General features: G+C 44.7%; 1 protein-coding gene across 5 annotated transcripts in view; it reads right to left on the reverse strand.

Moving 5' to 3' along the window:
- Positions 1-1,341: 1,341 nt before the first annotated feature.
- nf1a (neurofibromin 1a) overlaps positions 1,342-15,523 on the reverse strand; it is a 66,444-nt gene continuing 52,262 nt past the window's right edge. For all 5 annotated transcript variants that reach the window (XM_074680191.1, XM_074680193.1, XM_074680190.1 and 2 more), the window contains 17 exons: positions 14,670-14,949; positions 12,761-12,975; positions 12,620-12,681; positions 12,385-12,526; positions 12,172-12,273; positions 11,787-11,927; positions 11,505-11,631; positions 11,245-11,376; positions 10,836-10,971; positions 10,378-10,538; positions 10,174-10,296; positions 9,969-10,087; positions 9,783-9,883; positions 8,931-9,073; positions 8,770-8,816; positions 6,382-6,598; positions 1,342-5,410 (listed from right to left, as the gene is read on the reverse strand). In XM_074680191.1, coding sequence (XP_074536292.1) covers positions 5,268-5,410; positions 6,382-6,598; positions 8,770-8,816; positions 8,931-9,073; positions 9,783-9,883; positions 9,969-10,087; positions 10,174-10,296; positions 10,378-10,538; positions 10,836-10,971; positions 11,245-11,376; positions 11,505-11,631; positions 11,787-11,927; positions 12,172-12,273; positions 12,385-12,526; positions 12,620-12,681; positions 12,761-12,975; positions 14,670-14,949 — 2,391 coding nt within the window. In that variant the 3' untranslated portion in view covers positions 1,342-5,267. The remainder of the gene's footprint in view (positions 5,411-6,381; positions 6,599-8,769; positions 8,817-8,930; positions 9,074-9,782; positions 9,884-9,968; positions 10,088-10,173; positions 10,297-10,377; positions 10,539-10,835; positions 10,972-11,244; positions 11,377-11,504; positions 11,632-11,786; positions 11,928-12,171; positions 12,274-12,384; positions 12,527-12,619; positions 12,682-12,760; positions 12,976-14,669; positions 14,950-15,523) is intronic.

Here is a 15,523-nt window from a genome sequence, read left to right on the forward strand (position 1 = left end):
AGTAAAAGAGAAGGACGATTTCAAGTCTTTGGAGACAACACATTTTACCTTTTTGACCTCAGAAGTCATATGGGCACATGAAATGAACACATTAAGTGATGATATGCCCTGAGCCAGGTCTGAATTTTATGGATGAGTACTGTGGTTACTTTCACTGAAAAAAAGAAAAAAATGATCATTTTCTAATCCCCGTTGTAGTTCTTGTTTTGCAGTTGCTGATCTACACCCATGATATTATGCAACGTAAACTCCAACTCCAACATCGACCCATTATTGCAGTTGAAGTGCTTGTTGTTTGCCAACTTGTTGCTACGCTTGATGTTTCTTGAGCTGTTTTGATGGTTGATGGGCTCGTTGTTGTTGCCTTGGTTGCTGTTGGCTGACTTGAAGAGTTGCTGGTTGTTGACACCTGGTGAGCTGTAATTCTGGAAGAACAAAAGTTTCACGCCTGTTGCTTTTTTCTTCTGTATGTTGCGACCAGTCTGTAATAAAGTTCTTATTTTGATTACACATTAAGGGTAAGAGAGACAGTTTGACAGCATCCAATACCAGTACCAGAGAAGACGCCACCGGCTGGATATCAGCAAGACTGCATGTTTAAGACACCCCTATATTGGCAGCTTTTATTGGAAGCAGTCACCTGGCTCCAAGAAACAAGTAATATGAGAGTTTAAAGAGTGAGATCACTACTTTCCCATACCCTTAACATAGATATAAAGTTACAATGTTGGATGTTGAGGCTATATGTGTGCAGATTTTAAAACCTTTTCATATTCATATATTGTAGAAATCCCTGAATCTGTCTGTAAAAAAATCAAAATGCTCAGCTCTCAAAACAGCATAAGCTCTGCAGGATATCTAACTGACTAACTGTAGGGGTGGGGCCTCAAACACCAAAGTCTTTCCCAACAGGCCTCTAAGAGGCTGGCCAATCAAAGGGCAGAGGTTTGTGTAGCAGGATGCCTTAAAGAGACAGCAGCTAAAACAAAGTGTTTTTTTCAGACAGTGGCTAAAATTAGGTTTTCTAAAACACTGGTGAGAGAAAAGATTAGATTTTTTCTGAGCTGTAGATCATGTGAAGATACTACGGGGGCACCAGAGGGACAGACTTAAAAAGCACAATACCACCTCTTTAAAGGGATTAATGCACGTCACATAGAAATAGTAGAACCTGAGCGCATTTTAAGTCTTTGATCTTTAAATTTCTAATCTGACTTGGCCTCTTTTTGAACATCATCCACCCCCTGAAAACAAACCCATCAATCAAAGTCTGAGGTGTGTCTTAAAAGAATTCTGCTTCCTGTCATCACACAGCAACGTAGTGGAGAGCAAAACATTTTATTACTAACACTGGAATAATTCAATTTGTATATTATTATACAGAAACTAACTGCTTTACAAAAACAAAATGATACAATATCACATGTATGTACAGTGTAGTAAATATACCATCTCAAATTGTACACAAAGTATTTACAATTGTCACACATACTGCATTAAAAACAAAACTCAGGACTAGTACTCTACAGACGTTGGATTTTGCATAACATCAAATAAAACATGCCACATTATGAGGTTTCATCTTTACAAACCCATGACTGTTTTTAAATTAGTGCAAGTCAACCACTTGTTTCAGAGGTTATGGATACATCATCCTTATTATTCATTCACACAAAGTAAAAACCTGGAAACCATGGCGTTCTGCTGACACGCTGCTCACACACCTCCACAGGTTGACCTCCTGGATGTGATGTCGCAGGTGAACTGTCGGGTTCTGGGAGCTTTCAGAGGACGATGGGGGAGTGCAGCTTTAGGGACAGACAGTGAACAGAGACGATGAGATCTGAGGAGTCATGCACCTTTACAGTGTTCCTTCACAGGCTCTGCGCATCCACCAAACATCCTGCAGATCTGTGACTAAACGCAGCTCTGACGGCTTAAAGGTGAGCACCTCATGCTCCGCTTGAAAGCAGGCTCAAACTATTTACACATTTCATAAAATCAGAGATTAAAGTTTGGAGGGTTGGACTTTCAACTGGATTGAGATCAGTTAACACATCTGATGCTTCTTGGAGCTAACCGAGTCATCTGTAGGTGTGATTACTGGAGTCTTAATTCATAATTTTCTCTTAATTTCCTAATCACTGTGTCAGAGATTCAGCCAGGCGTTAATCAGCCCATGAGAGAGCAGCGAAATGACCGTTACAGAGACATGAAGATTCACTGAGCCCCTGCAGAGAGGTGAGCAGCTAATGTTAGTTCTCCTTTCTAAACAGGATAAATGAGAGTGCTTCAAACCGAGGGCTCTTTCTAAAGGTGACGTTATAAAGTCTGAGTGCCGCTGGTCACCCTCCAGCTGACCAATCAGATTTCTCTATGAACACTGTGATGGATTAAAGCTGGATTCAGTCAAACACGGCAGAAGTTACAGTCCATCATATTCCTAATTTTAAACAGTTTGCAGCCAACGTTGGTCCACACGTGTTTGATCCATCCTCCTGAACTGATGAAGACTTTAAACAAGTCTGACACTGAACAGGAATTCACTTTTGCACCACGACCCAAGGCTCCAGTATGTTTACAGATCCAGTTTTCTAACACGTCTCAGCGGGCAAACTGACCTCGACCCAGCGTTTGGTTGACGCAGACCTTACTACACTCAGAGACATGGAAGGTGGAGTCCTTTTTTCATTAAAAATCAGAAGATCTGTTCAGTAAAACTTTGGCAAAGCACTAATAAAACAAGGAGGTTTGTTAAGTTAATGGGGCGGGGCTTAAACACATGCTGCTGCTGATTGGTGGAGGGCTCTGACCCTCACACCAAAGGAGAGGAAACAATCCTGAAGGACTGGAGTTGACTTTGAAAAGACTTTCTTCAAGGTTACAGGTGAGGGGAGGAGTCAAAGTAGGCGGAGCTTCAGCCAAATATCTAACCGCTAATCAGAGCTCTGGATGGCGAGCAGAGTCTAAAAAACAACCATGGATGTTTTCTGAGGATAACTTCACAGTCAGGTCTGTTTGGTGCACACCCACTCATGGGTCTTCTCTCAGACTCCACATGATTTTCTGACTGCTCTGCGATGGGGCAGTCACTTCCTGTTTGGTCTGGTTCCCTTCAGACGAGTGAACAAGAAAAGATCCCGTCAGAGCTTTTTTCTGAAAATCCTTCATTCAGTAATCAGTCTTCCCTTTGAGTCGATCTTTGAGGCTGATGTCAGTTTGTAAAGCTGTCGATAAAAACGTCCCTTTCTCTTAAAATCACCCTCTGATGAGTTTTTACGGAATGAGCTTTTAAACCCCGAACATGAGCTGATTCACAGGTTCTCCTAAAGGTGGCACAAACACTTCAAACAATGAGAGAGATCAGAGTCGAGCAGCGAAACTCGACTCTCGCCATGCATAGATGTTAAGGCAGAAAGAAGCTGTGAGAAATGATCCTTCAGTGGGACGAGGGACGGACGGCACAAGCACATTCACAGCTTATGTCTGACTCCGCAAACAAACTCCAAGACTCCAAGATCTGTCCGAGATCTGTCCGAGATCTGTCCGAGATCTGTCCGAGTGTCTGAGGTGTGTCAAAGATCTGTTAGAGCCTCTAAGACCTGAGATCTGACTGAAGTCTCAGAACTTCCAGGTCGAGCACAGGCAGCTGTCACTTTTGTTAAACACTGTGGGGGATAAACATTTTTCCTGTGTTTTAAAAATGATCAGTAAAAAAGTTTCCCTTTAAATCTTTAGTTTTTGTCCTAATTCTTACAGTAAGTGTTAAAAGTTATAAAACAGTTGAGCACAGATGGTTTGTGCACAGTATTTCTGTTAAATCGTTAATCTGACTTATTGTAGAGTTAAAATCATCAGTTTGTAAATTCACATTAAATTTTGTTAAAGGATGACCAATAAGGTTCTGGATAACACGCTCTCTGGGGACACCTGTGGCCATAATCCGTAACTACAGATGGCTACTCTTTCACAGTTTGTCCCAAGAGCTAAACTTCTCATCAGCAGACCCTGATGTTAGTGCTTCATTAAAAGTAGTGATGAATGTGTTCTTTGTTAACTCACAACGCGAGGTGTCAAATTAAAAACCACCAGGGGAGGAAACAGTCTGCTGATGATGATCACAAATTAAACATGTGAAACCTGAAACACCTCTGCTTATTTGGCCAAGTATGAAGACATCGATCAGATCTCTGACATAGGAGTTTGCTTTGTAGTTTGTGACAGAGCTGACAGAACTGTGAACGGTGCAGCACGAGTTAAATAAACATCTGATGGGACGATCAGAGGATTATTGCAGATTTCACACTTTTCCTCTTTGCTCGGTAAACAAAATAAAATGCAGATTTGTGTAAAAAAAAAAAAAAAACAATAAAAGCAAACACACAGAAAGAGACAGAGGAACAGAGAGAAAGAGTGGAGCTATTTACACGGCTGCTGCGTTTCCCCTGGTGTTCTGCTCGTGGACACACTGACGTGTGAAAAGAAGAAGAAGAAGTGAGGCTCTATCTAGCTGTACAGGATAAATACTCTCAGGCATCAGGGTATATGGATGATTGTATATCTGACGATCATTGGAGGCCGCGGGCGAGGCAGCTCGTGTCGGACTCGTGGTGATATGAACGGCTCGCCTCCATAATTAGTACCTGTTCTTCATCCCCGGCAAGGTTTACCTTTACAAATCGTACACATTTAAAAAACCCTGACAAAGGCACACCATGGAGAGAACGGCAACATCGAATCAGCACTAAGGACTAGTTATACATCATCTGTCTATGTAAAATATCTACAGGCTCCAGGGGGAGGGGCCAGCATGTCCAATAAGCCACGCCCCCTCCTCTGCCATCCATCAGGGTCTCAGGAGTGTTTCAGGAAGGCTGAGGGTCTCAGCCAAACATCCTCCACGTCGTCGCTTACACCGTTAGTGTTCAAGTGTTCATCAGTGTGGCTGTCACAGTCCAGCAGCTGGACAGGAGCTCACACCTGACCTCCAGACACCACAGAAGAAGAACTCCTCGTCCACGTGTGCCCACTCAAAGCAAAAGCAGCACAAAACTCAGGTCTGCCCTTTGGGATACACCTCCTCGATGCAAAATCACTCCTGCCACAGCGACTACCGTACAGAAGAAGGAGAGAAAGAAGAAGAGAGTAAAGAAGGAGAAGAAGAAAAGGAGGAGGAGTGCAGCATGAGGCCTGGCAGGCTCAGGGGAGGGGCTGACAGGAGGAGGAGGAGGAGGAGGAGGAGGGTGGTGCAGCTGTTCTCCGTCCCTTCAGACGATCTTCTTGATGCTCGGTCTCTTGAAGCTGCCGGCGCTGCGCTGCTTTTGGACCTGACTGGCTGAGCCGTGGCGAGTGCGCCCCCCGGTGGACAGAGCAGAGCTGGGGGAGAGCTGGACGTTCTCTTTATCCACACCTTGAGGAACACACACACACACAGGCAGACACACAGAACACAGGGGGTGAGAGGTGTCTTCAGAGGCTGTACATCGATAAATCTTTACATTTCAAAAACATATCTTGTCTTCTGTTCGTCTGTTCTCAAAGTGCTCACATTCTTCCTCATCATGCAGGTTTGCATGTTCTATACTAGCCAATCAGAGCTCAGAATGACAGTCACATGACCTTTACTTCTTTATACACATTTTTACTACTGCCTTTTTTTCTTGTAACTGCTGAAATACAAGCTAAAATAAGAGTGACAGAAGACCAGCAGCACATCCTGGGCTTGTTATGAGAAGTTTTAACTGTTCATGAAGATAATGGAGGTTTAAAGTTTTCAACTTTCCTTCTCTGAGGCTCAAACAGTCAGTCTATCAATATAATCTGGGTAAGTGTTCAGAATTTAATGATCTTACACTCAGCCATGTGGGGATGTCTCCAGAGTAAAGAGCAGGTGAGGACGGAGACACTTTTTATGGTGCACTCAAACTAACGGATAATTATCACGCACACAGTGATTTAAACACTGTTGGCTCATGGCCGACAAGGAAGTGTGTGCTCTGCTTTGGACATGAGAGACACCCCACTCTGTAAAGCTCTAGATACCTTCCAGCTCTTCATCCTGTCACAGGATGTCATGTCTATGTTTGATGGACAGATCAGGTGTGATCTTCTGCATGTGATGTTATAAGTCAGACAGCAGGGGGTGCTGAAGGACCAGGGGCAGCTGTTACTGAGGTGGGAGGAGCTCCGATGATTTCACAGCATCAATAAAGTTGTTCAGTCTAATCATCTCCTGAGTTGCTATCAGAAGTCTCTGTTCATGCTGTGATGTCACTAAGCCCCGCCCCCCCTGCAGTGTGTGTGGACATGTATCAGTCAAATTTCGTGTGTACGTGTTTGTTTCAACGTGCAGTTTAACGTGTGTCTAGGCGTGTGTGAGACCTGGCGAGTGCTGCGAGGTGGCCAGTGAGGTCATGGAGTTGGACAGGTTGAGGTTGGCAGTGATGCTGAGCTGGCTCTGCGAGGTGGGGGGGTATGGGGAGGTTGGAGTCCTCAGTTGCTCCTCCCCTCGCTCCTCGTCAGCCGCCGGCAGGTAGCTGTCAATCAACGCTTCCAAGAACTTCACGATCAGCTCCGCATAGTCAGGGATCTGAGTTTGCTGTGAGGGGAGAGGAGGACAGATAACGTTATGACCAGGTAACACCAATGCATGTACAGAGCCTGTGTTTGAGCTCACTGAAGGATTTCCTTTCTTAATAAAAAGAGTTTGAAAACAGGCAGGAATTACATACAAAGTCGATGCAAAGGCGGGTTTAGACGCTGATTTGCTCCGGACGGCGTTTTGCGCAGTGCGTTCGTGCGTTTGGAGTGTTCGTGTGTTTGGGCGTCAGAAGCCTAGATGTCAATTCGCGTGAGGCTGTGCTGCGGCAGCCAATCAGCGATGACATTCCCCCACGGCGTCATTGATTTGATGACGGTGGGGGGGGGGCACCTGCTCCGACTCCAACTCCACCGGAAGATGGAGGAGAAAATAATCTGTGCCATTGTGTGTCATTATCCATAGTTATACAATATGAAGTGTGTACTCTGCCGGAAAAAAGGATCAGGCTTGGGTGAAAGTTGCTGAGGAGACAGGTTTTAAAAGTAAGTTCTGTAAATATTCATTTGCCTGCACGGGTCATCACTGAGTCTGACTGTGTTTCCCTCAGTGGAAGTTTGAGCCTAATAGAGAGGAGGAAGGAACGGGGCAGGGGCAGCCAGGGTAAAGATGGAAGTTCTCTGCGGTCCTCTCTTTCCTCGACCCCTTCATTATCCACAGGGAGACCTCCGGGAACATGGGTCGGGGGGTCAAGGACGAGGTTGCAGGGAACAGCCAGGCAGGGCCGGTGGATTACCAGAGAGAGGCAGCAGGCCTTGATTGTGATCTCTAAAGCTTTCACACACTCGCCTGTCAAGCCTTTGAAACCACAGCTCATTGTTTTTCAGATGCTCTTTTGGGCTTTCGGTCTTTAAATGAACAGGCTCTCTACTCTGCCAGCACAGTGAGGCGCATCAGCCCCTCAGCTTGTCAAAATAGTCCGGCATCCAGACTCAGGCGTTCACGGGGCGTGTTACAGGCGTGTCGCGTGTTTAAATTAGCTAGTTTGCGTTTGGTGTGGCTGCGGCATTAATGGTATCAGCCGAAGAGTAGTGCTCTAAAGCACCAATGGGCTGCGCCACCCTGAACTCTCCATGTATTCTAGTCTGTAAGAGCAGCAACATTGACCACAGTTTAATAAAAGACAAAAATCTACAGTGTTTCCCCAAATCATTATCAAGTCCTACTGGTACAACATGAGGCTGAATGATTCATAACTTTTTTTATACAAAGGTTAAAAGATTGCCCAACTTGGCCCATTTTATAAAGACAGGGCATCTTACAATAACAAACCAAGTGACACGATTGTATCATACTCTTCTTAAAAACCTTTTTTGTGTAAAAAAAAAGAAACAAAAAAAGACTTTGTGCTTGGTTTATGCTCTGACATGCTCTGTGACCTGTTGGACCTTGTATAGACAGGTGTGTGAGCCTTTCCAAATCATGTCCAATCAGCTGATTTTACCACAGGTAGACTCCAGTGAAGCTGTAGAACATCTCAAAGATGATCAGTGGAAACAGGATGCACTTGTAGCAAAGGCTGTGAATTCTTATGTACATGTGGTGTCTTAGTTTTTTCACGTTGTCATTATGGGATGCTGCATGTCGGATTTTAGAGAAAAAAATGAATTTATTCCTTTCAAGAATGAGGCTGTAGCATAACAAATGTGAAAAAAGTAAAGAACTGTGAATACTTTCTGGGCTGAATTGTAAGTCTTCAGATTTGTTTCCTCATCTAATGTGTGTCTCTTATCAGCAGTCTGAATTGGAGGGAGTGTGTGTATGATCTGGATCAGCTCCAAACACTGCAGCAGCAGCAGCAGCAGCATCAGGAGGAGGATGTCCAAGTGTTTTTAAACAGTCTGAGAAGTTCTGAATTATCTGCGCAAACACCGGCACGCAGAGAACGGCTGAGCTCCCCGCATGAGTCACACTCACAGGTTTCTACTTCATCTGAAGCTGCTGGATTCTGTATTATCTGAGGACTGCAATAAAAATGATCTCCAGCCTCTGCTGCTCTATGTGTGTGTGCGTGAGAGTGTGTGTTTATATGCTTCATATATCACTGCTCCAATTGGCAGGCTGGTTTCACAGCTGTCGTGTAATCGCTGGCTAAGCTGAATAGTCCCGCGCTGCAGCCAGAGGAGCCTGACGCAGGATGAGAAAATGACGGGAGCAGAGATCAGTCATACCTTAGAGAAAGGTCCGGCAAACCTCCAGAGTCCATTAAAACCGAAGCCTGTGAAGTGAAGAGAGGAGAGAGGAGGTGAAGAGGCTTACTAAGAACAGCATAGAGAGGTGTGAGAGATCTGACAAAGGTGTTTGTGTGTTAGAGAGCAGACAGGTGTCTCACTCTGCAGGTAGGACGGCTGGTACTGAGGTGGGGACTCCTCATGGTACACCACGCTCTGCACGATGCCGTGCACCGGGTTCAGCAGGTTGGTGTCCTGACACATGGACAGCACAGTGTTGATCTTTGAGTCCAGCAGGTTGTGTCTGCAGAGGGGACACACACACACACACACACACACACACACACACACACACACACACACACACACACACACAATCACACAATCACACACACACACACACACACACACACACACACACACACACACACACACACACACACACACACACACACACACAGTGAGGCTGTGTCTCAGGCTTTTTGTGGTGTAGATTAAATAGACTCTGACTTCTTGTGTCAGTGTTTCTAAATGAGCAGCTCGTGGTTTCACTTCAACCTGAGACACATCATGACAGAGAGAACAACAGAGCCTGCAGCACCTCAGCTCGTCTAACCTACAGACTCTCAGCAACTGAAACAGGCCACATGTTTCCTCTCAGGGCTGCAAAAAGAAACGAGTGTAAAATTTCTGTGAAAGGATGAATAAAGTCTGCTTTTATTGCATAAGAACAAACTCTGTGCAGTCTCCTGCTCCTTATTTAAACCAGGGTAAGACGTGTGGTCGCAGAGAAACAGAGATGAGTCTGAGTCAGAGCAGAGATGGAGCAGAGCTGCTGTGGTTCAGTGATCTGCTGACTCAGGACCAATCAGGAGATAAAAGAAATGACCGACCACAAGTTTGTGCTCTCCCTGAAAACTCTTCCCTGCTTCTTAAAAGCTGCAAAGCATTTCTAAAGTTCAAGTTTTGAGCCTTCTTTCTGATCACATGGTACCAGAGCTGTGTGTACTCACACAACTGGGAAAACCTTTGGGAAGACGACGCTGGCTTCAGCCAAATACTCGTACAGGATCCTCTGGTCGAAGTCGTCCGTGGTGTATTTGACCTGCGTGGCCTGAGAGCAAGCATACAGTCAGAAACAAACCTAAATCTCTATCTACCTCTATCAGCTGTGTGTGTGTCAGTGTGTGTGTCCTCACCAGCACAGTGAGCAGCAGAGCCTGGATCTTAGGGTCGGTCAGGACCTCCTCATCCAACAGCACGTTGGACTCTGACACTGAAACCTTTCTCAGGTGAGAGTTCCCAATTCTCTGCGTCTCTGTGAGGCAAAAGCGGAGGATTAAAGTTAAATATCAGCTTCACGTATGAGTTGTAAGGTCAAAGGACGCTGTCCTTCTCTCTCACCGATCTCATAGTCGTTCTCTGCGACACGTCTCATCTTAGGCGGCGTGGTCATGCCGGACTCCATCTCTGGTCTCTTTGGTGCTTTAGAGTCTGAAATGAGGTGGTCGAAGCTCTTCCTGGTGCCTGTGGTCAAAGTTTAAAGGTTTAAAAAGAGGACTTTAAAGGTTAACCCTCCTCTGAATGAGCGTCACCTCAGAGACGTACCCAGAAGCTTCTTAGTGTTGGCCTGGGACGGCTGGCCCATGTCCAGGCTCATGGACTTGCGTGTGCGGGGGCTGATCTGGCCCACGGTGGAGTACTGATGGGCTGACAGGTAGCGCTCTGAAACCTGAGGAGACGTCCACGGCTGGGTCTCTCGCAGAGTCCTGGGTTGGGGGTGAAAGGTTACAGGATTAGCAGATATCTGCTTAAACATGTGTGGTGTCCAACAGGGACCTGGTTTGGGTCCTCTTGAATTTTGTTTATCGATGTAAAACATTAACTTAGCGATAAGCAAAGAGGAAGATGGAGTCAAACTCTTCTCTGAGATTATTTTTCTGTCGGGTCCTATCTGAATCAAGAGGCAAGGTGAAACTGGAGACTCTTCTGTTCTGAATCCTGTCACACCAACATCTACATACTCCAGTGTTCATGAAGCATGGACAGGTTGAAGATGAGCTCACCTGCAGCTGGGATCAGTGATGTGACTGGAGTACGTGTCCATGGGTACTGGGTCCATAGAGAGGTCAGAGATCAGCAGAGACTTCCTGTGTTTGAGGCTGCAGCGACTCCGGACCTCCTCTGACACCGTGAGCAGAGCTGAACCAGACGACAAGAGCAGAGGATGGTTATTCACAACAGTAAGACCCTGACCAAGAAACCCACCACCACCACCAGGACAGGAGCACTTCTACATCTGATAAAAAACAACAAACAAACCCTGAACCTTGACCCTCCAGTGTGGAGTTTCTTACTCTGTGCTTTTATCCTGTCAGTAAAATGAAGACTTACTCTGAGTGAATCTCCTGTCTGAATAAAAACTGAGACATGGATTTAAAGAAAGGAGGAAGTTCCTCTGAGCATGCTCCTTACCTGCCAGGTAAGCCACACTGTGTGTGTTGACCTCAAACTTGTCACACTTGAGATGTTTGCTGATGAGAGCCAGCAGAGTGTGCAGGATCCTGACCGTCCTCGCTACGGTGGTGGCCGACGGGTGTCTGTAACCTGGAGAGAGATGAAAGACATGAAGAGACATAAAGGCATAGACATGCTTTAGCTCTGGATTCAAACATCAATCAGACTGACCCGGGTTCAAACATTACAAACAGTAATCCATGTCCAGCCTTTCTCACCTTTGAGGAGGTGTCCCACCAGAGCAAAGTTGAAGTTGGCGCTGAAGTTGAGACCCACAAAGTGATCCATCTGCTTACAGTGCCACTCCAGAGGACGCCGGATCTCCATGAAGACCTCCTCCGGACTCTGCAAGAGGAGCAAACCCATCTCAGACATACTGGAAATTGTCACTTTAAGACCAGCGTGTCCCACTGATTAAGTCCCACTGGGATGAAGTTAAAACTTTTCAAAAGATCTGAGTAAACGTGTGTATTTTCACTCTGTGTGAGTGTGTGCTGTACCTTGTCATTAAAAACGCGCATGGTATCCAGAGTATGGAGGTTCTGCTCTAGAAGTGCGGTCCCTGCAGAGTAGAGGTTCACTTCATCCAGCTGCAGCACAGCAACGGCCACCCAGAACAGAGCTTTGTGCATGGGAGACTCCTGAACACACACACACGCATGAGCATGTTAGGACACATTAATCTCTTCTGTTAGCAGAAAACACTCTTAAACTATGATAGGAAGAGCAAAGAGCTTTCCCCTCTCACAGCACGGTGTAGTTTACTCTTTAAGGGCAGAACCAAACATGATGATCTCAGAGGGCTCTTATAAATCAGTCTCTCTTCATGCTTCAGACCTGCAGCTGTACTGACACTGCTGCATCAGGCCTTCAGGTCGGTCTTACCTTGCTGAGGAGAGGCTGCAGCTTGGTCAGAGCGATGACTGTGGCCTCGATTAAAACCTGACTGTTGTAATTATCCGGACCTTTCAGACAGCTCTCCAGACCCTGAGGGGGAAGACAAGGGGAGATGAAGGGAGGAGGGAGATTTAATACCCAATATTTATTTATTAAAATCATGAGGGCTGTTTTTCCCAGTGAGGATCTGTCCCCTCTCACCCGGTCAATGCTGAGCAGAGGGCTGGCCTTGCTGAGGATCCTGATGATCTGTTTGATCTGACCGTGGCTCACTCTCTTACTGATGCAGCCAAACACCACCAGTGCTCTGGGCTGCAGGGACGGGTTGTACTGGAACGCAAACCTAGAACGCACACACACTCGCATATTAATCCACACACACAGGTTTTAAACTGAACATTAAGGTTTTAAAGTTGGAGATGGAGGAGGGTCATACTTCTGTGCCAGCTCCGTCCACTGGTCCAACCACTTGCAGGCTGGGATGTCCCTCATACAGGCCTGGAGGAGAGAAGCACACAGAGTTAGAGGATGACTCTCAGAGGATAAAAACAGACGCTCAGTCAGCTCAGCGTTTCACCTCCATGATCTCCAGTAAGGCCTCAGTGACGGTCTCCAGAGAGGACAGGGCGAACGTCTCCCTCTCGTACGAGCCTGGCGAGAAGGAGCGGTCTCTGTAGCTGGAGCGGAAGGCGATGACGGCGGCTGATTTCACTTTGCTGATGCCAAACAGAAGGTAAAACTTTGGCAGAGAGAACTCGGTCAGACTCAGCCTCAGGACCTGCTTGGTCTCCTCTGAAAACACAAAGACACACACGTTTACCTTCAGCAGTTCGTTCTTGTAAGTGTGTGCAGACACTGAGAAGCTGTTAGAGAGACTCAAATACTCCTTCCTCTTTAAGAGACCAGGAAGTCTTCAAGACAGTTAGCTAGACTAATAATTTTTTCCTAAAAGTCATGAAAATAGGTTTTAAATTTTAAGTCATAACAGTGTTTACATATGAAGAGCAGGGGTTAGAGCTGTTAGGAGCTCTCATCAGTATAGTTAATCAGGTCTAAACCATAGACTAAAACAAATGGGCCTCATCTTGCTCAGGTAGAAGTGAGGTTGCCACAAGAACTGCCCCCCCTGGTGGCTGGCTGCACTAAAGGTAAAAATCCATCTCCCCAGTCATTCCAGATGGGCTGTGGTCAAACTTAAAAAAATTAATACACCTCATAGAAATGTTTCTCCCGTCTGATTGTTATGGTGATTTTAATATATTACTTGGCTGTCTTGTATTCAAGTCCTCATTTTTTCTGAAAAGTTTTGTTTTCATTAGTTTTACAAGGTTAAAAACAAGGTTTTATATCACGTCAAACAATGATTGAAAGCTGCCATTCTTGCATATTTTTTTCCAGGATGATAAAATATGTCAGGAGGTACAGCCAAGACGAGATTAGTCTCTTGAAAGAAAAAAAGAATTATTATTTTTGTCACCCAGCTCCACTCAGATTCTCCCAGAAGCCCTCACAGTCTTTACTGTGTAGAATCTGGTGGAAACATGGCTGCCAATGGCTGTGCCTGTGTTGGGGGAATTTTGGCTTCAAAACTGTAAAACGGTAAATGGTGGAGTCACGCTGTCCACTCTATATACAGTCTTTGGTCTAAACCAGGGGTCTGCAACCTTTACTTTCAAAAGTAAAGTGCCTCAGCTCACCTGGATGAAACTCATTCGGGAGCTGCAAAATCTACTTTATCTTCACATTAAGACAAAAAAAGTGTATAATCAGGTGAATAATTATCTAAACGAGAAGTTTTAGTGTTTGTAAATTTGTACATATGATTTCTTAGTTTTTTATTTTTATTTATTTATTTAATTTATTTATTTTTTAATAAATTTGCAAATATAAGAAAAAAAATAAATTTGTAGTGTCATAGATTTTATAAATTTTGCAATATTTGGAAATTGAAAAAAGATCAAAAATTTGCAAAATAAAAAATGAATTTAAAAAATGTGCAAAATTTCACAGAAATTGATGAAATGTCATTAATTTGCAAAAAAATACCTAAATAATGCAATTTCAAAACTTTGCCTAATTTTCCAAAAACTGTAAAAACTTTCAAAAAAGAGGGATTGAAATAAAAAATTAAAAAATTGCAAATTCTTTAAAAAATGTTGAATTATTTTCTTAATTTGCAAAAATGTCAAAAATTGAAATGAAAAAATAAAATAAAAAAATCACATAAAATAAAGCTTTGTTTCAAGAGGTGATGCATTTTTAGTCCACATTTTATATTATGATTTTACTTAGTGTCTGTGTTGTTATCTTTAAAATATTGAAAGCCCTTTATTTTAATAATATTTTTAAAGTTACAAGGAGCCACTGCAAAGAAGTCAAAGAGCCGCATGAGGCTCCAGAGCCTGGTCTTAACACTCTAACCCTCCTCCCTCCGCTATCAGTGACATGCTTCACTCAGACTAAAACTGAACCAGCCAACTCCTCACCACTGAAGTTGAGCTGTGAGCAGGTGCACAAGGAATGGATGATGTTGATGACCAAGCCGTGGGTGGAGGCCCTGAGGGAGAGCGGCCCTGTGGCCACCAGCAGGGTCACCACGTGAAACAGGTACGGCAGGTGAGCCGCCACGTCCAGAGAGTTGTTGAAGGACAGCATGAGCATGTAGCGGGCCAGGATGGCAATGTCATCCCACATGAGGTGCTGCTCCAGCGTGGGCGTCGGGGACAGGCACGTCTTATCGATGATCTTACACATACGACCGATTACCTGAGACACAGAAAATCAGACATCTCAACAACTCAAACCCAAGAGTTAGAGTTAAACAGGTGAGCTGTTTGGGTGTCATGAGGAGAGCAATGAGCTGCAAAGAGACAAACTACTCCTGAACAAGACTGTAAACATCTTTAATTCTGCTGTAAAGGTTTTCAAATGGAGCTCTATGGGCACTGACTCACTGCTGGAGACAGACTGGTGGTCACTCATGGAACTGCAGTTTATGGGGCCTAAATTATCAGCCCTGAGGTAGCCGTGGGTTTTTTACTGATAAGAGCTGCTTTATGGGCTGAATATTACAAAGATTAAGACAGACAAGGCTAAAAGACGATCTTATAAGGACTTTCTTCAGCTTCATTCATGTCATAATTGAGTCCATGTTGTTTAGTGACATGTAACCTGTCTTAACAGATCTGTTTTTATGAAGCAGAGATGATGAGACTCCAGAAAGTCAGAGGGATTTGGAGCAAGAGATGAATCTTTGGAGGAGAGCTGCTGTAAACACCGAGCTGGTCTTTTGGTCATGGAGCTCATGAGAAGAACAATCTGTCTGTGCTGTTGGAAAATA

Source organism: Halichoeres trimaculatus, unplaced genomic scaffold (genome assembly GCF_033239565.1).
Source record: "Halichoeres trimaculatus isolate MK-OKI-2021-1 unplaced genomic scaffold, fHalTri1.1 fHalTri1_scaffold_9, whole genome shotgun sequence".
NCBI classification, from domain to species: domain Eukaryota; kingdom Metazoa; phylum Chordata; class Actinopteri; order Labriformes; family Labridae; genus Halichoeres; species Halichoeres trimaculatus.